Source organism: Sus scrofa, chromosome 3 (genome assembly GCF_054392235.1).
Source record: "Sus scrofa isolate SSC_HxYL_T2T_F1_AM1 chromosome 3, Sscrofa_HxYL_maternal_Yorkshire_Landrace_v2.0, whole genome shotgun sequence".
NCBI lineage: Eukaryota > Metazoa > Chordata > Mammalia > Artiodactyla > Suidae > Sus > Sus scrofa.
In genome coordinates, this window is record NC_139385.1 from 59,040,277 (window position 1) to 59,066,994 (window position 26,718).

Genomic DNA, 26,718 nt, shown 5'->3' on the forward strand with positions numbered 1-26,718 from the left:
CCAAGTCCTTCCCTGAAGTCCCTGTGAAGCTCTGGGCTCGCCCAGGTGACTAGGAAGTTCCCATCACAGGGTTACCACCTGGCACCCTCAGCCCCTCTTAGGTTTGGGGGCTGTGGTTCTCCATCTGCAGGACACTTGGCCCTGGCCCCTCCTGGCTGCCCTGGTACCTCTGCCCTGCCTCATGTGCAAGTTCCTTGCTGGCCTCCCCCAACCTGCTTTCTTACTCATAAGTACTTTTCTAAACAGCAGGCTCTCCTGTCCCTTCCAGAAGGAGCCCTGTGACTGGAGGTCTGGCTGCAGGTTTCCCAGGAGGCTCAGGACTATGGCGGGGGGTACTCCTGGAATGGGTTCTTCTCTGCAGTGGGGCTTCTGGCAGGAGGAGTAGGGCAGGATGAGGCTGGAGGGAGGCAGGACGTCTCTCCTGTCCTCCACTGAACAGCTGATATGGTGTTGCTGATCTGTCCTTGTGATTAAGGGCTGGATATGGAGTGTATCCCCTGCAAAAGGAACCCAAAGTTCCCTGGGACAGATTGCCCCCTTGTCAGTGTCAGGGCAGAGAAGTTCCATGGGCCTGAGGCCTTGATGGGAGCCTGTTTCCTGTGGACAATGGGAGTGTCCCACAGGTGAGTGTCCAGCTGCCCAGACCAGCACACTGCCCGCTCTGCAGGGCTTAAACCAGTAAAGGCAAACCAGCCTGGACTTGGATACGGTTCCAGGCCCCGGGGAAGGGGGTGGCCGTGTCCATCCCTATGGCCAGGGTCGTCCTGCGGCCTACTTCCCAGATGGCCTGCCAGGCATGTTTTGCTGCAGGTGGTATTGGCACTGCCCCCGCCTCTCACACCTGACACAGTTTCCAGGGAGGGCTAGCTCAGCACCCAGCTTTGGGAGTTGGTATTAGTGACCCGCTGGCCAGATGTGGAGAGGTGGGTGAAGGCTTCCTCATTGCAGTGCAGGCCCTGTCCACACCCGCAGTCTGCACTGTGGTCTTCAGTCTTACACAAGGTCACTCCATTTGTATAGAAGAGGGAGACCGCTCTTGAGCTTCCCTTCAGCACAAGCGATATGATGCTCAAAGCTATGGGTCTGAGTCCTGGTCAGGAAGCCGGGGGTTGGGTAGCTGCTTCAGGAGACACCCCAACTGGTCTCAGTCTTGAGCAGCCCTCTGCCAGCCCTCACTCTGTCTGCCAGCAGGGGCCAGGGACCCTCCACCCCATGTCTCCACACCCCAGGCACCTGAGGCCAGACCACAAGGTGGGGGTGTGAGCGTGCTGGTCTGGGGATCGATTCTAGACACTCCTGGCTGACAGGACTTGTGTTCCCACTGTCATGAAGGCTGCCTCCAAGGAAAGAAGGGGTGTGGTCTCTACCCTTCCAGGCGAGCACAACCCTGCAGGGACCTAGAGGCCACCCACACCCGGCCAGCCTGGCTCAATTCTTCCTGCCCAGCAGTGCAAGCCTGGCCTGTGCTGGGTACGGCTGACTGGCATCCTCAGTCCCCTCAGCAGCCTGCCACCCTGACACAGACCATGTCCCCCATAGGAAGCTCTTGGAAGTGGCAGGGCTATGAGCCATGGGCTGGTAAGGGGATGCTGGTTCTGGTCCTGCCCAGCCCAGCCACACCTCACTGCTCCCCCATCCAGACATTGGACCTGTCCATGTTCAGTTTTATTTAAAGATTTGGAAACAGAGGCATCGTGGCTTGTCATCACTGTCCATTCCTCCAAGACCACACACCACACACTGACACTTGTGTACAACAGAAACGAGGGGTGCGTGTGTGTGAACTGTGCAAAGTACAGAGAATTCCCCACTGTGAGGCTGCTGGGAAATGCTTGCCTTCCATCCCCCACCCCAGTGCCTGTGGCCCTTTGGTGGCCCAATGTCCCATCACTTTGGTGTCCTCTGATGTCACATCTGTCCTGCTCCTCAGAGCATGTCACCTGGGCCCCTAGCACCATATCACAACCAAGGTGCGTGAGGTCTGGCTTGGGGAACCTGCGGGTTTCAGACAAAGGGTTGGTTCATCTTGGTGGCCAGATGGAGAGGGTCCTTCAGGCAAGATGGCCGGACAGTGGGGTCTGATGCTGGCCCTGTGCTGCCTGTGGCTAAGTGGCCATTAGGGCTGATGGTCTGAGGGTTGGAAAACTGCCCAAAGCACAGAAGTGATCACCTGTGTTCCTGCTCCCCAGAGCCCAGCCTGCAAGGAGGTCCTGATGCTGGTGTTACTCCCCACCACGCCTGTCCCTGAATTTGCTCGGACGGGCCAGGCCACCATGCTAAGACACCTGCTGGGGCCTGGGGCCCAGCTGCTGCCTCTGCCAGGCACCAGCCTCAGCATCACGTGCAAGGAGCCAGGAGAGGAACCAGCCGGTTCGTCTGTCCTGTTGCCTGGTAACTGCCTTCATTTAGACATTCCTATCATCTGGGGATTGAATTAGCTATTTCACTGGAGTCTCACTCAGCGTGCCAATCCATCCACATCTTTGGTGATGACCCAGTTTTAGGCATGCACATGATTCCTGTGCATGGGAGGCAACTCATTTGGCAACCAGTGACCAGTGGGCACCTTCCGGCTGCCATAAACTCAGAACTCAGGGCTCCCTGTGTTTAACCCAGATTTTTAATTTCACTCAGAACAAATTGCTCAACTCTATTAAATCTGTTCTCCTCTGGAGAGCGGAAGAGAGCTTTTCTCTAGGGGCTACTGCCAGCCTGGGATCCACCTGGCCGTAGCAAGTCACATCCCAACACAGGAACTCTGAAGATAAGCATTCCTGTTAGGGCATCAGAGGCCACGAGTGGGTTTCGGGATTTCATTGCAGGGAGATCCCATGTTTCTAAGGCTAATGACCTCAGCCTGGTTTAAACCTGAGTGGTTTTGTAATGAGAGAGAGGCTTTAGGGCCCGGGACTCCAAGCTGAGAAGAACGTTTCATAAGGTGTCTCACGGTGCCTCCAGTCTGTGCCTGCAGGAAGCTGGACTCACAGGGGCCCCGTGTGGACCCCATCCCGAGATCAGACCTGCCCCCTCCCCTCCCAGCTCCAAGTCTACAGGATGCCCCAAAGCCCTCCTCCTTGTGTCTCTGGACTTGAGACCAAGGCTTGTGCTGCTCAATGGCAGAGTAGTTAAAGAAAAATGGCCAGACCTTGCAAAGGCGGTAAAACCCACACATCTCTGTAGTGGGGGCTCCTAGCTCTGGTCACTCTGCAGCAACAGAAGGGGAGTTATGCCTCCAGGCCTGCGGCCAACCTTCCTGTTCCTATTGCTGCCTCACAACAGGCACTTACAGGGACCTCTGGTCACATTGTCACTGCTTAGATGTGGCTGGAGCTCTGGGACAGGTTTAAAGAGACTAGTTTTTCCAAACTCCCTCCAACACCCAGTGCCCCTCTGGCCCCAGGAGCACCAAGGCAGTGAGGACCTGGCTCCCCAGGGTCACATGGCGCCTGTGGAAGTTTTGCCTGTTTGGTGCCTCCCCAGATATTTTTTCTTTCAAGCTCAACCAAGTCCTGACAAGTTTTACAAAAAGGCAGCACCAGGTGTAAGAAAAATAGGCAGTGTATGACCTGTTAGCAGTTTATAAAGTCTAACAGCTTTGCAGTAAAAAGACATAAGAAAGATGGGACCACGCTGGCAAAGCAAGAAGCACTGCTCATACCTCGTCCCACAGGAGCCACAAGGTGGCCTCCCTGGGACAGGGCTGGTGACACCCATGCTGAGGGTCCAGGTGGAGGTGACTGAGGTATAGACAGAGGCGGAGAGCAGTCTGGGCCCACCTGAAGATGGGAGCCTCCCTAAGGACACTCTCCAAGCACGGGTGGTGGGCTTGTGCCCCCAGGCCCCCTGTGCAGATGGCCAGTGAGTGTCTCAGAAGCTAACCACCTGGCAGGGTCTGCTCCTTCAGAGCCACTTCATGGGGATACAGGGGTTCCCATCAGGGGCCCTGATCTCCTGGCCCCGCCTGCCGTGTACAGGGCACCCCGCCTCAGCCCTGGGCCTAGAAACTCTCCACGAAGCTGCCAGGGAAGAGCCCCGTGCGGCCGTTCCTCTGCAGGGTCCCCTTATACCAGCCGTCCTCACGCTTCTTGTGCACGAAGACCACGTCCCCTTCCTTCAGCTCGATCTCTGCCTCGCTCTGGGGTGGGTACGAGACCACCACGCGGTACCTGGGGAAGCAGACACGCAGGGGCTGAGCCTGATAAGGCGCCCCTGAGGCCTCTATGGTGTCCCCCTGTCCCTGCTTCCAGACCAATGTGATATAAAAGCCTCTGGAGACACGGGTCTGCCTGTGGGTGCCCCTGCCCGCCAGGCAGGAACAGAACCCTGGCTGCGCGGCTGCCCCCACAGCTCCCAGATCTGAGATCAAGGGCACCAGGCAGGCCTGTTCCCCACCCCTGTTCTGGAAGCCCGGGGGAGGGGGCACTGTGCCGTCCGGCCTTCCTCTAAACCACCACAGAAAGCAGACCGGGCTGTCCTGTGTCCCTCCACGCACCCCTGACCCATCCCCACCCTCCATCCTGGGACCTTGCCCGGCATGAGTCCCACTGTCCCCCGGCCCTGCACCCACGACCTTGTGGGGAGCGGAGGGCACCACAGCTGTGGGTGGATGGGTGGCCCGCAGGCCGTAGCTGTTATTGTGGCTGCAGACCTGTGGGGAGGCGCTGCAGCCACGGCAGGCAGAGGCGGCTGGGGTCAGGGGTTGGTCCCACGTTCCTTGGCAGCTTCCTCACCGCCCTCCTCCATGGGGACAAGGAGGAGCAAGTTGGGAAAAGGCTCTGTGATCTTGTCCTGCCTCCCCCAATGCACCTGCACTTCCATGTCACAGCTGCTGTCCCCAGGCCCCCACACTAGCCACCTGCTCAGGAAATGGCCCAGCCTCCGGCCTGTTGGCAGTAGCCAAGGCAGAGGGGACCGTCCAAGACCGAGCTGCTGGGGGACCTGGAGGAACAGAGGGGACAGGGCCAGGGTCGCCGCCACCACTGAGACCGTGGGCTTGGTGGCATCTGTGGCTCCCCTGCCAGCTTGGGTCCTCCCAAGGTAACCCATCCCCAGGAAGCCATGGGTCATCCTGCTCCAGGGCTAATTCTGGCCATTGCGCCCTTCCGTAGACAGTGGCAGAACAGGAGTGGCCATGGGCTGGGTCGGGAGAGCCGTTCCCACCACCTCAGTCCTCACCTCCCTGCTCAGTGGCTGTGACTACCCCAGACTGCCCAACCCGCTCCCCGCAGCCCCCGCTCTCAGGACCTCATCCTCTCCCGGGTCCCACAAACCCACGGTGGCGTTCACGGGGCAGAAGTGCAGACTGTGGCCCCCCTGCCCTCCTGTGGGGCTGTCCGATCCCTCTCCTGCCCGCAGTGCCTGGCCTGCCCCGTGGTCCTGCCTGCTGGTGGGGCAGGGGAGGGGAGAATCCTGATGTCCCCAGGCCATGCCTCCCTGTCAGCCACAGCCACACCAATGGCCCCTGAAGGAAGTCTTCTGAGGCTGGCAACTTGCCATCCCTAGGATTTCCCAGGGGTTCTGTCTGTGGAGCCTGTGACCTGGTATTTTTCTGGACTTAGTAAAACCAGGACATTATGAAGCTGAAGATCCTAGGTCAGCAATTCTGAAGTGATGCCCATAGACTGGGGACCCTGGACTCCTTGATGAGACTCCAGGCTGCACATGGGCCGTCTGAGACCACGTGCTGAATGCAAAGGCTGAAGCAGGCACATGTGGGTGGACTGTCCAGTCAGGGCAGAGAAGCCACAGGCAGAGGGTGGCTGGGTTGGTGCAGAGGCTTGGGGTTGCACAGACAGAGAAGCCCCTGGCCCAGCCCTGGGGGATCTCAGGGGCAGAGGAGGGGGTCCTGAGTTTGACTTGGCCAGAGTGCAGGCCCCTGGTGCCAAGGGAGCTGGCCAAGTGCCTGGCTGGGGCCGGCTTCACTACTGTCCCTGGGCACCAGACATGGGCTTTCAGGGGGTGGCAAAGCAAGGAAGATGGCAGCTTTCACCCTCCTCCCAGCCCAGTGTCTCAGCCACAGCTGCCTGCTGGCCACTGCTGATAAGGCCAGTCAGCACCACCTGGACTGTGGCTCCCAAACCCCAGTGCCAGGCTGTGTGACTGCCAGGGCAGCGCTGGCCCCTGTGGCTTCCTGCCACCACCTCCTCCTCTCCAGGCACCTGCGGCCTTTCCTCGATTCCCCAAGGAAAAAAAGCAGTGAGATCACTTCTCATGCTCTGAACACAAGTTTTAGCTTTTGCCTCAACTGCCAGATGTGAAACAAACAAGTAACTTTAAAAATGTAATTTTCCAGAAAAAAAAAATAATTTGGTGCTTCTGAGCAATCCTGTGATTTAATGAGCCCGGACGCATGGCGTGGGCTGAATATCTGAGAGACGGGCGTGAAGCTCTCTGTCCAGGTGCTTCCAGGACAATGAAAGGAAATGACGCTCCACAGACTGAAAGGGCTGAGCGAACAGTGAAGGTGGCAGCCCCTGTGTCACCATCATGGAGTTATGTGGTAGACATGGTATGTGTGTGTCTCTGTGGTAGACATGGTGTGTGTGTGTGTGTGTGTCTGTGTGTCCATGTGATGTACATGCTGTGTACAGTGTGTGGTATATCTGTGTGGTGTACCTGATGTGAGTGTGCTGTACCTGGTGTGTGTGTGTCTGTGTGTGGTGTACATGCTGAGTGTGTGTGATGTGTCTCAGGTCATACATCCTGGGACTCAGGGAAGGGCTGGCATTGGTCACTGTGGCTGAGCAGGGGAGGGATTCTGACAGAAAGGCCAGAATTGTGTTCTCTAGAGATGCTCCCATTTTACCATTTAAGCAGCTTTCCAAGAAGAAGCCCCCAAAAGGAAGGGCCTCCTCCCACTGGCCATCTTCCCTCATTTGAAGCTAAGGACCCATAACTCAAAAGGGCTGACCCATCAAGCAGAGCACCAGCCTCTGGCCCCTTCCACCTGAGTCCTCGGTGGACTCAGCCTCCTCCTGTGGAAAATCCCAAGCTAAGCCCTATGAAATTGCTGGCTCTGGTAAAAAAAAAAAAAAAAAAAAAAAAAACAAAAAACAGATGGGTCCTGGCAACTTCACATGGCTTCACCCTGAAGGCAGTTGGGGGTGAGGTGTCCGTGGGCTAGCCTCACAGAGCTGCCCAGGGTGGGGCCCACTTGGGCCCACAGGGAATCAGGCTCGAAGGGGGCTGGGGACACAGGCCCCCACCCCACTGCTCACTCTGAGGGCTCGGGATGCATTGATTCTCCCAATTTCCTGATGGACCCCTTGTAAATCCACACTTGGGACCCACATGGACTTGTGGCACGAGCTTTATCCAAGTCGACAGTGAGGGACAGAAAACCAACCCCCACCGTCCCCGTTCCCTAAAGTGGCTCCAGACCTCAGAGACCACCCGCACAGGCCTGGAGGACACAAGCCCACTGCTTACCTCTCTCTGGGCAGTGCCTTGGGCTCAGGGCGGATGGCGGCCATGGAGAGAGGCGCTTGCCGGGAAGGGGACGAGAAGTTCAGATCCAAGGAGCCCGCCTTCCTGTGCAGCGGCTCCACACCCAAGGCCCCCTGCATCTCGCCCTCTAAGGGGCAGGACCCAGCCCTGCTGTGGGTGGACAGCGAGGAAGACACTTCGGGCCCCACTGCGCCCTGGAGCATGGCATCCACCGCTGCCTGGGGGTCATGGGTGGGAGAGGTGGGTGGCGGGGAGCGGGGCTTCTTCTTGGCAGACGCCCCGGCCAGCAGCTTCAGGAGCCCAGTCTTCTTGTCTTTCTAGAGACACAAGACGGAGGTTAAACGGGTTAATGCTTCTCAATGACCTTGTCAGCGAGGGGAAGTCAAGTCCTCTTAGGAGGCTTTAAACATGACCTGATACAGCCATCTGGAGGAGGAAAATGGAACAAAGAGAGAACTTGCCCAACCCCCTTTTCCTTTCTCTCTCCAGACGTGGCACAAGTGCCAGCAGACCAGAGCCTGAAGGTGCCAATCGGACAGCCCCCACCCCCCAGGACCATGTCCCAGCCTGGGGACTTCATCTGCTGTGGGCACCCCTCAGCTCAGGCAGCGGGGCTGGTGATTCTACAGCAGACCCCCAATCTGGGTCCCGAGAGCTGGGTGTCCTGACATGGCTTCATCTGGAGGCTCGGGCAGTACTGAGTGTGTATGTGTTCATGCATGTGTGTATGTGCACATGTGCGCACAAGGGCGGGCAAAGTAGGAAGAGCGTTACACGCAGAGGGGCTTTCAGAACCATGTATGTGCCTTAGAACATGGACAATTTCATGGCTCTCCTGGAAGTAGTTTTCTAATGTTCAGGGGAGATCAGCTGGCAGGGATATGGAGTCCGAAACTACAGCTCCTGGGATAGCCCCTCAAGGTCACAGTATGGGATGGACCCTGCAGGGGCTGGATGGGGAATTCCTCTTCCTGCCCAGGTTCTGGGCGTTAGTGGGGCTGCAATCCCCTTAATGTGCACCTGTGTGCATCCTCAAGGTTTAAGCTGGTAACATTTTAGTATAAACAAATCTGTTTTCTCTACTCTTAGCACTGATACTGATAGAAAAGGTGGAATCTGATGTTCTGAATGCTGTCCATGGCTGGCATGGGCAAGCCCCCTACCCTAGCCTGGAGAGAAACAGGCGGGCGAGGAACGTGGCACAGGGCAGCCCTGTTCCAACATCAGGAGTTGTGTGGGGCAAACTTTGGAGAGCCTCCATCACTTGGCCACCAGGGGGCGCCATGCAGCTGGCTTGGAGGCTCCCAGGCCACCCCACAGAGGCAGAGGTTCCCAGGATAACTGTCTCCTAACCTGAGCCCAGCAGTGGGTTGGGAGGACACGGTGTGGCTCAAACGGCCTCTGACAGTCCCTGGCCCTCTGGGGGCTCCGTCAGGGAAGCCACCTAAACAACCAGATACCCAAAGACTGCTGGGTCTCAGGTCAAAAAAGCCACAGGCTATCAAATGGTCAAATAGGGCCGTAAAACCCAAACTCTGAAAGTAATTTTACCATGTGTGCATGTATGTGTGTATACATGGGTATGTGTGCATCTAAGTGTACATATGTGTATGTGTCTCTGTGTGTACACATGTGTATGTATATTGTGTATGTGTGTATGTGGGGTGGTATGTAGGTGTTGTGTGTGGTGAGGGGTAAGCACACACAGATGGTAAAACTAAGAGCCACGTGAATGGGTCCCCAGCCTGCAGGTGGCCCTGTGGCGCTGTGCCTAACAGAGGGAGGACCATGGGGGCTGGGAGCCAACTGCCTTTCTCGCTGCTCTACTGGGCTGGGCCCTGCTCTCAGACCACAGGAGGATGAAGCCTTGACACTCAGCCAGAAACCCCAGTGGAGCACAGGGTGGGTACCAGGGCAGGCAGGCCCTCTGGGCATCTGTCCTGGTGGAAGGAGCTCTGTCCAGGCGACTTCTTACAGCCACTGTGCCCACAGTCTGGCTCTTGCCCAGTTCAAGCAGCCTGGCTACTGCTGCTTATGAAGTAAGGCGGAGAAGATGCACCAAGCACAGCCCAGAGCAAGTGGGCCCCTGCCTCCTGGGGGTTTTGAGGGGAAGCCACAGCCCTTCCCAGGACAGCAAATCACCAGGCCCCATGCCAACCTTGCCACCTGCCAGCTGCTCCCCCACCCTCCCACTCCTTGTCCCCTCCCAACTCCCCCAGAGCATGATGTGGGCAGGGCCATGGGACTCTGCCCTCCCAGTGCCCAGCCAGGCTGAGAACACGGCAGGCACTGGACACATTGAATGCACGTGGGAGGGACGTGGGCTCGGCCGGCAGGAGGCCCTGCACTGTCCTTTTGCCTCATGAGCAGATTTCATCCATGAGCACTGGCCTTGCTGGACGGCGGGAGCTGAGAGAAGGGAGAGCCAAGGCTGTTCTGCCCCAGAGGCACCCACACACAGGTGACCTTCCTGTCAGGCTCCGTGATCAAATACGACCATCCTTCTCGCCACTGGGTTGGACAAACGCTGCCATGAAGACCAGACAGCCCTCCCCAAATGCCCACCATCCACAGCAGAATCCCGCTAGCGCCTGCCGTCCCCAGTGGTCACACACAGGAGTCAGAGCTCAAGCCCCTCCCCATCTTGTCTGCATCTGCACCACGCAGCTAAGAGTGGGCTGATGGGCACTCGAGGGCAGCGGGGAAAGGCCCCTGAGGCTTCAGAGAACATTTAGGGGGGATCTGCCTGAAATGTTCATGATCAAGGAAGATGGGTTTGCTGGGGTTTCTCCAGGGACCTGCGTGAGCCCGTGGGGTGTGGGAAAGGTGTTACTGTGATCTGGGAGGACACTGCTTTCTTACACCACTTCCCCTCAACATCCTGCTGCAGTTGACCCTCCAGTGAACCCTGAATGACCAAGGTTGTCATTTCAGCCTCTCTGGGGAACCCCAAACAGCCTGAACTGTGGGAATGAAATGCCCCCCTCTGCCCCCCACCTCCTCCAGAGGGAGGGAGGGAGGCACTTCCCCAGAGCAAGCTGCGCTTGCCCCCTCCCCCAAAGCAGTGAGAGGCCTGGCCCCCAGCAGGGACCGCCTGTCCTCTGAGCAGTCCCCAGCTCCATGCAGTGGATGCACTGTGCTCATTACCCCATCAGACAGAGCTTGCACCCTGCGCTGTGCCCTAGCAAGTCCAGGCGCCAGGAGCAGCCCCAGGCCAGGGCCGCAAGGCCCAGCTTGAGTCCTGCCTCAGCAAGCATTTAAGACGACAAATGCAAGAGATCCCTTACACTATGAATGCATCTCACAAAAATTGTGTTGCTTCTTTTATGGCATGTTTGGATATATACAAATATTTGCAAAAAAAAAAGTTTGTAAAATAGTTAGCTTCTGATATATTTTTGTTAAATGAATAAAAACAACATCACTTCCTGTTACCCCCTTGCCTCGGGAGAGTCCACAGGCAAACAAGGGGCTCTCGCTCCAACTCTGGGTACCAGGAACCAACAAGGGAGCTGGGTAAATGTACATGTACACCTGCCCTCAAAGATCCTGATCCAGCATGTCTGAAATGGTTCTGATCCAGAACCAAGGGAGCGATCAATTAGAAGCCGTGGTCACCTGTGCAACCAGACACGTAATTTCAGAAGTTTGCAAACAGAGATGAAGACTTGGGGAGGGGCCAGCTTCACGCGGAGCCGGTCACAGAAGGAGGCTGAGCACCTACCAGGGGCGCCAGCCCAGGGGACATGATGGGCTTCCAGTCGTGCGGTGATGAGCTGGGGTGCAGATTCTGACCAGAGGGCCTGGTGTGAGCCAGCTCCCAGGCGAGGCCGCTCCCCAGGCACATCTTGTGGCCAGGGCTGTCATGTGAGCAGGAGCCCCATGGGCAGAGCAGCCAAGTCAGGCAGAGGAACAGGTGCAGCCAGGCCTGCAGGCACGAGAAGCTTCAGCCTTCAAGCTGTATTCTTGGGTCTGCATGTCTGTCTCACATGTAAACAACGCCCACATGGTAGAGAAGAGCTTCCAGGTGACAGCAGGAAAACAAATACACATGCACCATGAAATAAAGTCATATCCTACTTTAAATGAATCATCTGGGAGTTCTCTGGTGGCTCAATGGGTTAAGGATCTGGCGTTGTCACCGCTGTGGCTCAGGTCACTGCTGTGGTGTGGGTTCGATCCCTCACCCAGGAATGTCTGCATGCCACAACTGCAGCCAAAAAAAGGGAAAAAATGATCTGGTAATCTAATAATTAAAAAAGATGTTCTTTTATTACAGGAAAACTGTAAAACAATTCACAAATAATAAAATAATAGTTTCTGTCCTTAGAGACCTCATTTCATAGAACATTAATGCAAAAACTTGGCCAAAGGAAAAAGAAGTTTAAAGCTTAAATTAAGAATCGTTGGCAGTTTAAAGTCAATCAAAATTATGGAAAATTGTCTCTGAAATTATAAGAAATCAAAGGGAATATAATTTGATTTATAAAATGTGACATTAACTTTTTCAAGGATTCAATTCACTTCATTAAAATGAAGTAAACCTGTAATGGACCTGAGTGTCCCATCTTCACTGTCACCTCGTTAACCCATGGTAATCAGGTGTCCCCTTCTCTCTAACAGGTGTACTTTGCTACCTGTCTTCTGCCGCTGGGACGTCAGAGCCGCTGGATGGCACATGGAACGCTGGGCAGGTGCAGTGGGCCACAGGGACTGCTGGCTGGCATAGCTCAGCCCTGGTCATCCAGGAAAACCTGGACCTGCAGAACCTGAGGTGCACAGGTGGCATGTGCAGGCTCTAACCCCTCAGGAGTGTGGCTGGGGACCACCCACCTCTGAGAACCAGGATGAAAGCAAAGCCCCACTCTGCCAGGGGCACAAAAGGACAATTTTGTGAGCTGAGACCAGGAGATAGTGGTCACGGGTCAGGGGTCAGGGGCCATCATGTCAGCACTCAGTGATCTGGGGGCATCTGCTGACTGCCCAGGGGAGCACAGAAACTGCTCAGATGCTCTGTTGGCTCAGGGAGCAGGTGCAGGAGGGGGCTCGGGCAATGCTTAGGTTTTATTAGACATTCTGGTATTTTCCTTTTTTTTTTTCCTTTTGTCTTTCTAGGGCTGCACCCACAACATATAGAGGTTCCTAGGCTAGGGGTCTAATTGGAGCTGCAGCTGCCGGCCTATACCCCAGCCACAGCAACACGGGATCCGAGCTGTGTCTGCAACCTACCCCACAGCTCACGGCAGCATCGGATCCTTAACCCACTGAGCGAGGCCAGGGATCGAACCTGCAACCTTACAGATCCTAGTTGGTTCCACGAACCACTGAGGCACGAAAGGAACTCCAATTCTGGTATTTTCTGACTCATTACATCAAACGTGTCTCTTTTTGAGGGGAAACAACAAAATGAAAGTTGCCAAAGTTCCTTTGAACACATGGTACCAGATGTGATGAAGCAGAGAGTTTGCTGTTAACTAGCTTAGGGGTCAGGAGGTGGTCTTGGAGGAGGGGCGCCTGTCCTGAGAGCCAGGCTGACCTGGCCAGCGGGGGAGGGGGCAGGTGAGGGGTCAGGAGGAGGGGGGAGGCATGTTGAGACCTGGGAGAGGAGCGTGGCAGGTCTGGAGGCTCAACAGAGGAGCTGGAGTCGCTTGGGCACTGGTGGGGGGTGCTGGAGGCAGAGACGATGGGGTTGGAGGGAGAGGAGCAAGCCTGTCAGGACACAGCCATGGACATGGTGGTGCCTCTGAGAAGCCCAAGTGACAGCGGGGCCACCATGGGTGCCGTGTGGTTACACAGAGTTTAGAGGGGAGGTGCTGCCAGCAGGAGACAGGAGGTGGGGGCCCATGTGCCTGGGAGCTGGGCTCTGTGCCCCCTTGTATCTATAGGCTTGACATCCCTGCAAACCCGATGCTGTCTGGTGAGAAGCAGCAATGTTCTTGCTGACACAGCACAAGGGACAGTAATGGAGGTAGATGACCTTGGGAAGATGGTCAAAGAATCCTCAGCTGCCATATCAACCTGTGTGCAGTCAGGAAAAGCCTGCAGCCTGTGCAGGAAGGCCTTCTGGGGAGGCACCTCTGGTTCTCACACACCTTTCTGTGTGAGATCGCGTGTGTTACATGACTGGCAACTGCACACCTGGGAAGGTGACACTAAGACTGGGGCAGGGACAGGGTCAGAGCCTGATGCACCTGAACTGGGCAGGAAGACAAAACTGGGGCTTTAAGGGGCAGCTCTGGTTTCACTGAGTGCCTTCAGGCAGCAAGCACACTTGGAGACTTTTGATTGGAGTTTTTTGTTTGGAGAGTTTCCCGTTGGAGCTGGAGCCGGCACGGCTCTGCTTGTCCCTGGAACAGTTACTGTGAGAGTGGAGAAGGTTATAAGGACTAGAATGGGCAGAGCAACTTCAGAAAGGGCAGAGGTACAGGGATCCATGATAAAGAAGAAGACGGGAAGAAGCTAAGAGACAAAAATCGTGCCTTAGCTATTGGCTATTTTACCCCTTAATGTATATTCAAAAATACAGCTCTCACAAAATTCAGAAGATAAAGAGTGATTCATGAAGGCGATAGCATGGGATCAATGGGGATGGGAGCCAGGAGCATGCTTTCTCTGCTGTGATTTTTTTTTCTAGGGTCGCACCTGTGGCATATGGAGGTTCCCAGGCTAAGGGTTGAATCAGAGCTACAGCTGCTGGCCCACACCACAGCCACAGCAATGCCAGATCTGAGCCACATCTGTGACCTACACCACAGCTCACGGCAGTGCCAGATCCTTAACCCACTGATCAAGGCCAGGGATCAAACCTGCATCCTCATGGATAGTAGTCAGGTCCTTAACCTGCTGAGCCACATCGGGAGCTACTCCCCTGTGATGCTGACAGGAGGGGCTGCATCACTGCGTGTTCTCCCCTCTTCCAGCGACTGAACCCATGGTGGTGAAGCCTATGCTGGCCTCCTGCCTGAGGGCTGCACTGGGTGCTCTGATAAGGGATCTGGGGGACTGAGGGAGGGGGGACTGTAGGCACAGGCGTCCTGGTGCTCTGAGCGGGGCCTGAGCTGCCTGGACAGCACCCCCCAAATCAGAAATGGGGGAAGAGGCTGGGAGCTGGGCCCCTGGCAGGTGGTTCTGGGCGGCCAGCCACATTGGACGAGGCCAGAAGAATAGGGAGACAGACATCCTGACAGCCGGCGGCAGATGGAGCTGGTGCCAACGTCCGCATTGGCTGACGGATCGTGAACAGCAGTTAACAGCTCCAAGGCTCAGTCTCCTCATATGTAAAATGGATGACACAGTGATATTTATAAAACTGACATACTGGAAACTATCTCTTGAGAAGTATGACTCTGACACTGTTCTACATACACCAGCTCATTAGGCTCTTAAATCAGCCCCATAAAAAACTGAGTCTCTGAGACATTAAACAGCAGACACTGGGTGTGCATCTCGACAGCGTCTGTTCGACCAGGAATCTATCTGCTCAATCTGGATTTGATCCTAGGACTCAGTTCCAAACCTTGACAATGGCCCTGACACTCTGTCATGAGAACTGAACAAGGCAGGCATGGAGCCAGCAGCCAGCTCTGGGACCACGAGCTGCTCAGAGGTCAGGGATTCCATCACAGACGTGCTGGCACAGGACAAAGATGCAGAGCTTGGAGGGGCAGCAGGGCCACCCCGGGACATGGCAGCTCCTTGCTTCTCTGGGAGCTGCTTCGAGGTGGGACCTGACTGCACCCCCAGTGCCACAGGAGCATGGATGACGACAGCACAGAAAGTGCCCAGCAGGGCACCCAGCAAGCTGCTGCCAGGTCCTGCCAGGCCTCTGGGACAGGACAGAGCCCTTCATCCATCTGTCTGGCCCCTGTCAGTGTATGTTTCCCATCCACACAAACTGAGGCCAGAGGAAGCTCAGCGCATCCCCTCTCAAAGGTCTGTGACCCTCTGAGACTCCTGCACAGTAACAGGCTGAGAACGCCCTCCCAGTCCCCAATGGCCCAGGTACCAGGAGGCCCTGAAGCCCCGGCCAGAGATCAGGAGCAAGAAGCCAGCTGCGAAGACTTGTTTCCACATCTTTTTCAAACTCAAGCTTGCTGAGAGGAAGCCCACATGCCCTTCCCAGCTCCTGGCAAGAGGGAGACAGCACGGGATGAGGAGAACTTGAGCACAAAGAGACACGGGCCCTGAGAGACACGCAGCTGGGCCCCTCATCACCTGAACCCTGGGATGTCCTCCCAGGGCTCCTGGTGCTGGACTGTGCTTCGCCACCTTCCTGAGTGGAGTGGATTCTTTCTGCCAGTGCCACCCTCTCCCAGCCACATGTACACATGCCCAACACAGTCTCTCACTTGCTCGTTAACCTTCTTTTGCCTGGAGCTTAGACATGAGCTGGCTCTTCAATGCCCTTCCAGCCCCAAGGCCTCAGAAGAGCTCCAGGTCTTGTATCTGCAATTGCATCTGGACAGTCTTTTAAGGTAAAAATCACACAAATAAAACCATCAAGAGATGCCTAAAGCTCAGAGCTGGAGGACTGGGGAGGCCTCCACTAGCCTGATTAGAGACCACAGGTCCACAGTGGGGGGATGCTGCTCCCCAGGCCCCGCCATCCCTCTCAATTTGCAGGTGTTGCCCCTTCCCAGGGTCCTGCTCCTGCTCTTCTCCCTCTGGGTCAGGTGGGAGGAACACCAGCACCCCCACACTGTGTTCAGCAGCAGGAAGCAGCCCAGCAAGCAGACAAGGAGGGGGTTAGGGGTGCACCTGGTGTCTTGTATTCTACTTCTTGTCTACCCAAGGTGGCTATCATGAAACAGCATAGACGAGGTGGTCTGACAACAGGAACTGATTTTGCCATAGTTCTGGAGGCTGGGCCCAAGATTAAAGTGCCAGGACGGTCAGGTCCTCGGCAAGGATTCTCTCTGCCTTTTCTTTGTCCTCACATGAGAGCAACCTCTTCCTCTTCTTATAAGGCCACTAACCCCTCATGAGGTTCCCACCCTGATGACCTATCTAATAATCCCCCCCCAAGCTCTTGTCAACAAATACCATAACATTGGGTTAGGGTTTCAGCACATGAATTTGGGGGGGACATAAATATTCAATCCATAACCTCCTGTCCTCACCTCCCAAGTTCATGCCCTCTTCACAAGCACGTACATACATTCCATCCCAACTGCCCTGGAAGTGTTAACTTGCTTCACCGTCACATCTGAAGTTTCAAGTCCAGGCAGAGGGAGAAGGAGCAGCCCAGATGGCAGCACAGGAAAGCTCTGAGCACACCTGCTCCCCGAACACACTGAATCTGCACCCATGTTTAGAGCAGTTCCTCCTGAAGGGGACCCCAGGCGCGCTAAACAGCTCCTGCACACAGAAGAACCACACGGACACAGGAGGAACGATGGAGACACGGCAGCCATCCCAGCGACCTTCAGGAGGGAGGCACGCTGCTGAGGGGCCTGAGCCCAGACTCTCCAGCCCTGGACACCATCAAGAACAGCAGTTTGTGGGCATCTACATGGAAGGAAAGCCACTGACTGACCCTAATGCTTCTGCTAAACAAGCAGGGGACCGCTGGAGCCCTCTCTGGAGCTGGAGGTACAGTGGACACCACTGTTTGAGTCTCCCTGGGACTCCCCCTGGCCTGTGCCTGCTCCGGCCCCAGATGCCCCGCCAACGTATCCTTGGGCACTGTGCTCCCAGGAGCTTTCCTCAGCCAGTGCCTCCTCTCCAGCCCCAGTAGCTGGGCAAAGCTGCCCACTTTACACTGGGGACACTCTACACAAGGCTGCTCCTTCAAGACCAGGAAAGGCAGTTGTTTTGCCCAATTCATAGAAACAAAAACCAAAAGTCAAACCAAATGAGGAAACAGAGGAACATGTTCTAAATGAAAGTACAAAATAAAACCCCAGGAAGCCCCCAATGAAGTGGAGATAAGTAATTTACCTGATAAAGAGTTCAAAGAAACAGTCATAAGGATGAGAACCAAACCTAGTAGAAGAATGGAGGGACACAGTGAGAATTTCCACAAAGAGAAAGAAAATATAAGAAAGAGTCAATCAGAGATAATGAATACAATAACTGAAGTGAAAAATCCACTAGAGGGAAGCAACAGCAGATTAGATGACAGAGAAGAAGTATAAAAGATCTGTAAGACAGAATAGTGATAATCACATCAGAACAAAAAAAGGAAAACTTTTTTTGTCTTTTCGTGTTTTTAAGGCTGCACCCACGGCATATGGAAGTTCCCAGGCTAGGGGTCTAATCAGAGCTGTAGCCACCAGTCTATACCACAGCCACAGCAATGCCAGATCCAAGCTGCATCTGTCACCTACACCACAGCTCACCACAATGCTGGGTCCTTAACCCACTGAGCGAGGCGGCCAGGGATCGAATCCACAACCTCATGGTTCCTAGTCACATTTGTTTCCACTGAGCCATGGCAGGAAGTCCGGAAAGCATTTTTTTTTTTTTAATGAGGAGAATTTAATGGAACTTTGACACAACATCAAACATATTAACATTTACATTATAGGGGCTCCAGAAGGAGAAGAGAGAAAGGAATGGAAAACTTATTTGAAGAAATAATGGCTGAAAACCTCCCAAAAACAGAGGAAGAAAGCCATAATTTCAAGTCCAGGAAGCAGAGTCCCAAGATATCCAGAGAAAGAGGTAATTAAAATGGCAAAATTAAAGATAAAGAGAGAATCTTAAAGGCAGCAAGAGAAAAACAGCTAATTACATACACTGAAACTCCCATGTCATAAGACTATCATCTGAATTTTTTTTTTTAGCAGAAACTTTACAGGCCAGAAGGGAGTGGTGGGATATATTCAAAGTGCTGAAGGAAAAAAAAAGAAAACACCTTACAACCTAGACTACTCTATCCAGCAAGGTTATTATTAAGAATTGAAGAAGAAATAAAAGAGTTTCTCAGAAATGCGGAAACTAAAGGGATCAATTACCACTTCCTTGCCCTACAAGAAATGTTAAAGAGTTTTATTTAAGTGGAAGAGAAAAGGCCACAACTAGAAATAGGAAAATATATGAAAGAAAAAACTCACTGGTTAAGGTAAACATGTATTGAGTACCGTAAACATATAGTAAAGGCAGTGGATTAGCCATTTAAAAACCTAGTATGAAGGTTAAATGAGAAAAGTAGTAAAATCAACTATAACTACAATGAGTAGTTAAAGGACACCAAAATAAAAGATATAAAATATGACATCAAAAACATCATGAAGGGGGAGTTTAGTGCTTTGAGAATGGCCTAGAACTTAAGCAGCTATCAGTTTAAGAGACGGATGGATATATATATGCACATATACATACATATACACAGACACACACACATATATTTGATATATATATGAACTTTGTGGGAGCCACAAACTAAAAATGTACAATGGATACACACAAAATAAAGTAATCCAAAAGGCACACTTTACAAAGATTGTCATCAAATCACAAGGGGAGCGACCAAGAGAAGAAGAAAGGAAGAGAGAAGAACTACAAAAACAACCAGGAAACAATGAACAAAATGGCAACAGGTGCATACTCTTCAATAATGTAAATGTAAATGGACTAACTATTCCCATCAAAAGACACAGGATGGCTGACTGGATAAAGAAAAGACCAGGGCCATCTATACGCTGCCTACACGAGACCCACTTCAGATCTAAAGACACTGAGAGACTACAAGGGAGGGGATCGCCAAGCAAGGAAATGAGAAGAGAGCTGTGCTGGCAATACTGCTATCAGACAAAACAGACACTCTACAGCAAAGACTGTAACAGAGACAAAGAAGGGCATTATATAATGATAACAAGAAGATATAACATTGTGAATATATATGCACCCAACACAGGAGCAACTAAAAACATAAAGCAAATATGAAACATAAGAGATACTGATAGTAATACAATAATAGTGGGAGACTTTAACACCCCACTTACATCAGTGGACAGATCCTGCAGAACAAGACATTCAATGAGGTAACACTGGCCTTAAATGTCACATTCGATCAGATGAAGGTAATAGGTAATATATAGAACACTCCATCCAAAAGCAGTAGAATACACATTCTTTCCAACTGAACATGGAACATTCTCCAGAACAGATTATATGACAGGTACAACACACGTCAAAATAAACTTAAGAAGACTGAAATCATTTCAAGCATCTTTTTTGTCCACAACCATATGAAATTAATATCAATAAGAAGAAGAAAACTGGAAAAAAACATGGAGACTAAACAACACACTAATAAACAACCAATGGGCCACTAAAGAAATCAAAGAAGAAATTAACAAATACTTGGAGATAAATGGAAACACAATGATCCAAAATCTATGGGATGCAGCAAAAGCAGTTCTAAGAACGAAGTTCACAGCAATACAAGCCTACCCAAGGAAGCAAAAAATATCTCAAATAAATAATACAAATATACATTTAAAGGAGCTAGAAAAAGAAGAACAAGCAAAACCCAAAGTTAGTAGAAGGAAGGGAATAATAATAAAGACCAGAAAAGAAATATATGGAGACAAAAAGAAAAAGAAAAAAAAATGGAAAAATTCAATAGAAAGCTAAGGCTTCATTCTTTGAAAAGATAAAAAAAACTGACAGACTCATCAAGGAATAAAAAGAGAGCTCAAATAAATAAAACCCGAGGAGAAATTATAACTGGGACCACAAAATACAAAGGATCATAGGAGATTACTATGAATGATTATAAGGCAAAAATTAGACTACCTAGAGGAAATGGATAAATCCTGGAAGCATACCAACTTCCAAGACTGAATCATGAAAAGAAAATCTGAATACAGACTGAATACCAGTAACAAAACTGAATCAGTGCTCAAGAAACTTTCCCCTAAAAAAGGTCCAGGTCTAGATGGCTTCACAGGTGAGTTCTACCCAAGTTTTAAAGAAGAGTTATACCCATCCTTCTCAAATGATTCCAAAAAAGAAAAAAAAAAAAAAAAACTGAAGAGGACAGAAACTCCCAAGCTCATTTTTATATGGCCAGCATTTTCCTGATACCAAAAGCAGACAAGAGCACCACACACAAAAAAAGAAAAGTATAGGCCAATATCCTTGATGAATATAGATGAAAAATCCTCCACAAAATATAAGCAAGCTGAATCCAATAATACATTGTAAGGATCACATAGATCAAGTAGGATTCATTCCAGGGATGCTAGGATGTTTCAACATCCCTAAATCAATCATTGTCAAACACCACATTAAGAAAACAAAAGATTGGGAGTTCCCGTCGTGGCGCAGTGCTTAATGAATCTAAGAACCATGAGGTTGCGGGTTCGATCCCTGGCCTTGCTCAGTGGGTTAAGGATCCAGCATTGCCGTGAGCTGTGGTGTAGGTTGCAGATGCAGCTTGGATCCCATGTTGCTGTGGCTCTGGTATAGGTTGGTGGCTACAGCTCCGATTTGACCCCTATTCTGGGAAACTCCATATGCCGCAGGAGTAGCTCAAGAAATGGCAAAAAGACAAATAAGAAAAAAGAAAAAAAGAAAACAAAATATAAAAATCTTTGATCATCTTGATAAATGCAGGAAAAGCATCTGACAAAATCCAACATTCATTCATGATGAAAACTTTCAACAAAGTGGATATAGAGGGAATATACTTCGACAATTAAGGCCATATATGACAAATCCTCAGCTAAATCATACGCAAGGGTGAAAACCTGAAAGCTTTCCCTCTAAGACCAGGAACAAGATAAGAATGCCCACTCTTGCCATTTTTATTCAACATAATTTGGATATTCTAACCACAGAAAGTAGGCAAAAATAAATCAATAAATAAAAGCCATCCAAACTGGAAAGGAAGAAATAAAACTGTCACTATTTGCAGATGATATGATACTACATATAGAAAACCCCAAAGACTCCTTCAAGAAACTATTAGAACCAATAAAAGTATTCAGTAAAGTTGCAGGACACAAAATCAATATACAGAAAACTGTCACAATTCTACACACTAATAATGAAAGAGAAATGAAGAAAACAATCCCATGTATAACTGCATCGAAGGAATAAAATATTTAGGAATAGATTTAACCAAAGAGGTGAAAGACCTGTTCTCTGAAAACTATAAGAAAATCTGTGGAAGGAAGCTAAAGATAACACAAATAAATGGAAAGATGTAGCATGTTTATGTATTGTAAGAACTAATATATATACATATTTTTTGTCTTTTTAGGGCTGCACCTGTGGCATATGGAGGTTCCCAGGCTAGGGGTCCAGTGGGAGCCATAGCTGCCAGCCTATACCATAGCCACCGAAATGCCAGATCCTTAACCCACTGAGCAAGGCCTGGGATTGAACCCACAACCTCATGGTTCCTAGTCGGATTCGTTTCTGCTGCGCCACAACAGGAACTCCAGAACAAATATTGTTAAAACATCCAAATCAATCCATAAATTGAATGCAATCTCCATCAGAATTCCAATGGCATATTCCACAGGACTAGAACAAACAATCCTAAAATCTGTATGCAACCACAAATGCCCTGAATAGCCAAGACTATCTCGAGAAAGAAGAACAAAGCTGGAGGAATCAGGCTCCCTGATTTTAGGCTATACTACAAAGCTTCAGTAGTCAAAACAGTAGAGTACTGACAGTAAAACAGCCCCATAGATCAATGGGACAGACTAAAGAGCCCAGAAATAAACCCACATGTATACGGTCAAAAGATTCTATGAGAAAAGAGGCAAGAATATACAATGGGGAAAACACAGCCTCTTCAATAAATGGTGCTGGGAAAACTGGACAACTACATGTAAAAGAATGGCACTGGAACACCGACTTACATCATAGACAAGAATAAATTCAAAGTGGATTAAAGACCTGAAACCATAAAACTCCTAAAGACACGGGGGTATGCGTGCTGTTTGACATTACCCTTAGGAACAGTTTTTTTTGGATACATCACCTCAGGCAAGGAAACAAAAGCAAACATAAGCAAACAGAATTATTTCAAACTAAAAAGCTTTTGCATTGCAAAGGAAACCACCAACAAAATGAAAAGGCAACCTACTGAATGAGAGAATCTATCTGCAAGTCATAGTTTAATAAGGGGTTGATATCCAAAGTATAAAGAACTCATACAACTCAATACTTTAAAAACTCAGGAGTTCCTGTTGTGGTGCAGTGGTTAACGAATCCAACTAGGAACCAAGAGGTTGCGGGTTTGATCCCTGGCCTTGCTCAGTGGATTAAGGATCTGGCACTGCCGTGAGCTGTGGTGTAGGTTGCAGATACGGCTCGGATCCCACGTTGCTGTGGCTCTGGCTTAGGCCAGTGGCTACAGTTCGATTCGACCCCTAGCTTGGGAATCTCCATAGGCTGCGGGAGCGGCCCAAGAAATGGCAAAAAGATAAATAAATAAATAAATAAAAATAAAAACTCAAATAACCCAATCAAAAAATGGGCAAAGGATCGGAATAGACACTTTTTCAAAGAAAACACACAGATGGCCAACAGGCATGTGAAAAGATGCCCAACATCACTCACCATCATGGAAAGGCAAATCAAAGCCACAGTGAGATATCACCTCACACTTTTCAGAATAGCTGTTACCAAAAAGATGACAAATAAGTATTGGTGAGGAAGTGGAGAAGAGGGAACCCTGGTGCACTGTTTGTGGGACTGTAAATGGAAACCGGCTGCAGCTATGGAAGAGAGTGTGTAGGTTCCTCAAAGACTGAAAACTAGAACTTGATGTGCTTGTGATCTGGCTGTGATGTCTGTCTCCCCACTGATCACCAGCATTGACCTGGCTGACCTGGTCTCCTTCCTCCCTCAGCACTCCATGCATCCCTCCCAGTCCAGGAGGACCATTCTGCAGTCAAGGGTGTAGGAGTGGCTGTGCTCCCCTACAAATCAGGACTTCCCAACAAGGTCTGCTCATAGAGTGTAAAGTAGTCAAGCTTCCAAAACTCCAGACACATCTGAATGAGGCATCACATGTGGCATCTGCCTTTCTTTAAAAAAAAAGAAAAGAGAACTACCAAATAATCCAGGAATTCCACTTCTAGGTTCTGAAGAAAACAAAAACACTAATCAGAAAAATATATACATATGTACCCCTCGTCCACTGCAGCATTATTTACAACTGTCACGATATGGAAAAAATCTAAGTGTCCATCAACAGAGGAGTGGCTAAAGAAGATGAGGTCTATAAACACAATGGAATATTATTCAGCCATAAAAAGAATGAAATAATGCCATTTTCAACAACATGGATGGAAATAAGTGAAATAAGTCAGACAGAGAAAAATACATACTATATGATTTCAAGTATATGTGAAATCTAAAAAACAAAACAAATGAACAAACAAAACAAAACAGAAACAGAGTCATAGGTACAAAGAACAAACTATTGGTTGCCAAAAGGGAGGGGCTGGGGGAGGGGAGAAATAGGTGAAGGGGATTCAGAGAAGTAACTTTCAGCAGCAAATAAACAAGTCAGGGATGTGAAGAACACACAGTGAATGCAGTCGGTAGCACTCTTAACAACTCTGCATCGTCTCCTCAAGGCAAACATGTGTACAAATATCAAATCATTAAGTGGCGCTCGTATTATAATGGGGTCTTTCAATTTTAACTACAAAAACGTCTCAAGTCCAAAGATTCATCTAAAAATCATCTAAGTCAGATGTGGGTGAGCCTTCGGTTCCAATTCATCCTGAGGCCAATTTCCTCCCCAGCTGTGAACCTATGAAACCAAATAAAGTTTGCTTCCCAAATGCAAAGGTGAGAAAGACTAAAGCAGACTTTGCCATTCTCCAAGGGAGAAGAAGAGGAAGGGGTGACAATTACCAAGCAGGTCCGGCACTTAGCCAGGCAAGCTCCATTAGCTCCTAAATTCTGAGAATAATCCTCTTGGGCTCATCGCCTCTCTTCCAGGCCAACCCCTACCCCCTGGCTTTAGTCAGAGGTGGTGGTCCTGGTGACCTCTGAATTGCCTCCGAGGTCCTTTATGCCTTTCCTGAAGAACGGTACCCGTCTGAGCCAAAGAGCCCTGTCTTCTGGTCCTGCAGAATCCAGGAAGCCCCACAGCTTCCCTTCAGTCCACTCTGCTGCCTCTGTCCCCTGACATTCAAGCTGGCGAGTCCTTGGCAGTTCTGTCCCACTCCTGCTTTTGGCTTGGCTGCTGTGGCGGGTTCAGTCTGTGAGCTGTACCAGGATCTCCTTGGCAAGCAGCATCCACCTCATTCCTGCTGTCTCTTCAGAACACACCTTCTCAGTTTTCACAATACGGATAGGCTGAGAACCTCCCAAATGTCCAAGCTCTGGTCCTTTTTTGGCTATCAATCAATTCACTTCTTTCCACCTGCATTTTGCTATCAGCCATGAGGAGAATCAGGCCTTCCTTCAGCTCAGCTCAGAGCCCCCCACCCCCAGCTAAGTACCCGATGTCGCTGCCCACCTTCTCCTGCCACTTTATAACCAGGCGGCCACACTCTGTTTCCAGGAACAGGCTCCCCTTCCTGTCCAGATGGCCCTTAACAGCCACATTCCGACCAGTGCCCGAGGAGGAAGTGGATGCTCTCTCTCCACTGCTCTTTTCTTCCCAGACACCCCCTGCCACACGCCACCAGTTGCCTTTAACACCAAATACCAAGCCCTCAGCTCAAACCCTTCCAGCCTCTATCCATTGCCTGGTTCCAAAGCCGCCCCCACGCCAGTTCATGGAACCAAATCTGGAAGAGATTGCTCAGGAGTCCATAACAAAGAACACAGCCTGGCGACTTGAACAATGGCCTTTCTTCTCTCACAGCTCTGGGGACTAGAGGGGCTGGCATGGCCGGCTTCATGGTGAGGAGCCCCCAAGCCTGCAGACGAGGCTTCTGTCACCTGCTCAGGCGGCCTCGCCTCGTGACCTCCTCTAGCCCTAATTACCCACCAAGGCCCCCCTGCATGAGGGTTGGGGCTTCAACTTACGAATTCTAGGGGACACGGACATGCTGTTTAAGGGCCACAGTTACCCCATCTAGAGGTGAGGAAATGCAGGCTCAAAGAGACAGTGTGGGTGGAGCCGGGTCTCAGGACGTGGATCCCTGGCCTCTCTCCACTCCCCATGCGGCCACCTCCTGCCACTGGGGAAGAACGGGGAGGCTTTGCCCTTCCTTCACCCTCCAGCCCGACTCAGCCCCGAGCCCCAGGGCCTTGCTTGGTCTCCACCCGGCACCCCCATGCACAGTCACAGGTCCAAGTCTGACCTGGACCCCACTCGTCCCCAGGTCCTGCAGCTCCCTGGACTGGCCTCGCCTTCTCTGCAAAGTGCCACCCTGAGTGGGGACTGTGTGCTGGCTGCTGCTGCCCGCTTGGCCACCCTTTCTCTGACTCGACGGCTGACAGCATCCTGTGTCACCCCCATCATCTGGCCCAGGAGTCACCTGGTGTTCAGTGAGGGTCACGGTGTGACTCAGACTAATGACCAGACTGAACAGCAGGAAATAGTCTCAGTGACGGACACTGCTAGCCACTTCAGGTCCAGCTCAGCTGCTGTGTGTGGGAAGCTGGTCAGCTCCCTCTGAACTTGGTCCATCAGGGAGTGAGCACTAGCACCCCTGCCTCTTTACCTCTGACCTTGGTCCATCAGGGAGTGAGCACCAGCACCCCTGCCTCTGATCTCTGACCCTTGGTTCATCAGGGACTGAGCACTGGCACTCCTAACTCAGACCTCTGACCCTTGGTCTATCAGGGACTGAGCACCAGCACCCCTGACTCTTTGAACTCTGAACCTCGGTCTATCAGGGAGTAAGCACAGGCACCCCTGACTCCTCCACCTCCACAAGCTGTCAGGGCCTCCTGGGGGCAGGACCACATGCTCTGGGAAGCATCACAAAGGTCACCATGGGGTGTGCACCTGCCATAGGTCAGAGGACCTGACACAGCAGGAAGGAGGCTCCTCTGGGCTCCCAGCCATCCTGGACACGAACTAACATTTCCTGGGCCTGTTTCCCCACCTGTGGAGCAGGGGTAACAAGAGCCCTACCACACAGAGAGGGGAGACCACAGGACGGCCACGTGTTAGAGGGAGCTGCCTATCACTGTCACCATCACCATGGTTACCACAAAGACTTTGGAGCCTGCAGTCCCCTGGCTGCTTCCTACTGTTGGAAAGGAAAGGACCCCCTCAGCCAAAGGAACAGCACCAGGGCCTCGCTTTTTCCTCCAGAACAACCCCTGAGGCAGCGACTCTGAGACCATGCCTCCCGCAGGCGGTGATGATGGTTGTGGCGGAGAGGA

General features: G+C 51.4%; 1 protein-coding gene across 3 annotated transcripts in view; it reads right to left on the reverse strand.

Moving 5' to 3' along the window:
* Positions 1-1,647: 1,647 nt before the first annotated feature.
* SH3RF3 (SH3 domain containing ring finger 3) overlaps positions 1,648-26,718 on the reverse strand; it is a 206,219-nt gene continuing 181,148 nt past the window's right edge. For all 3 annotated transcript variants that reach the window (XM_021087103.2, XM_085018484.1, XM_021087102.2), the window contains 2 exons: positions 7,429-7,763; positions 1,648-4,166 (listed from right to left, as the gene is read on the reverse strand). In XM_021087103.2, the coding sequence (XP_020942762.1) occupies positions 3,998-4,166; positions 7,429-7,763 (504 nt within the window). In that variant the 3' untranslated portion in view covers positions 1,648-3,997. The remainder of the gene's footprint in view (positions 4,167-7,428; positions 7,764-26,718) is intronic.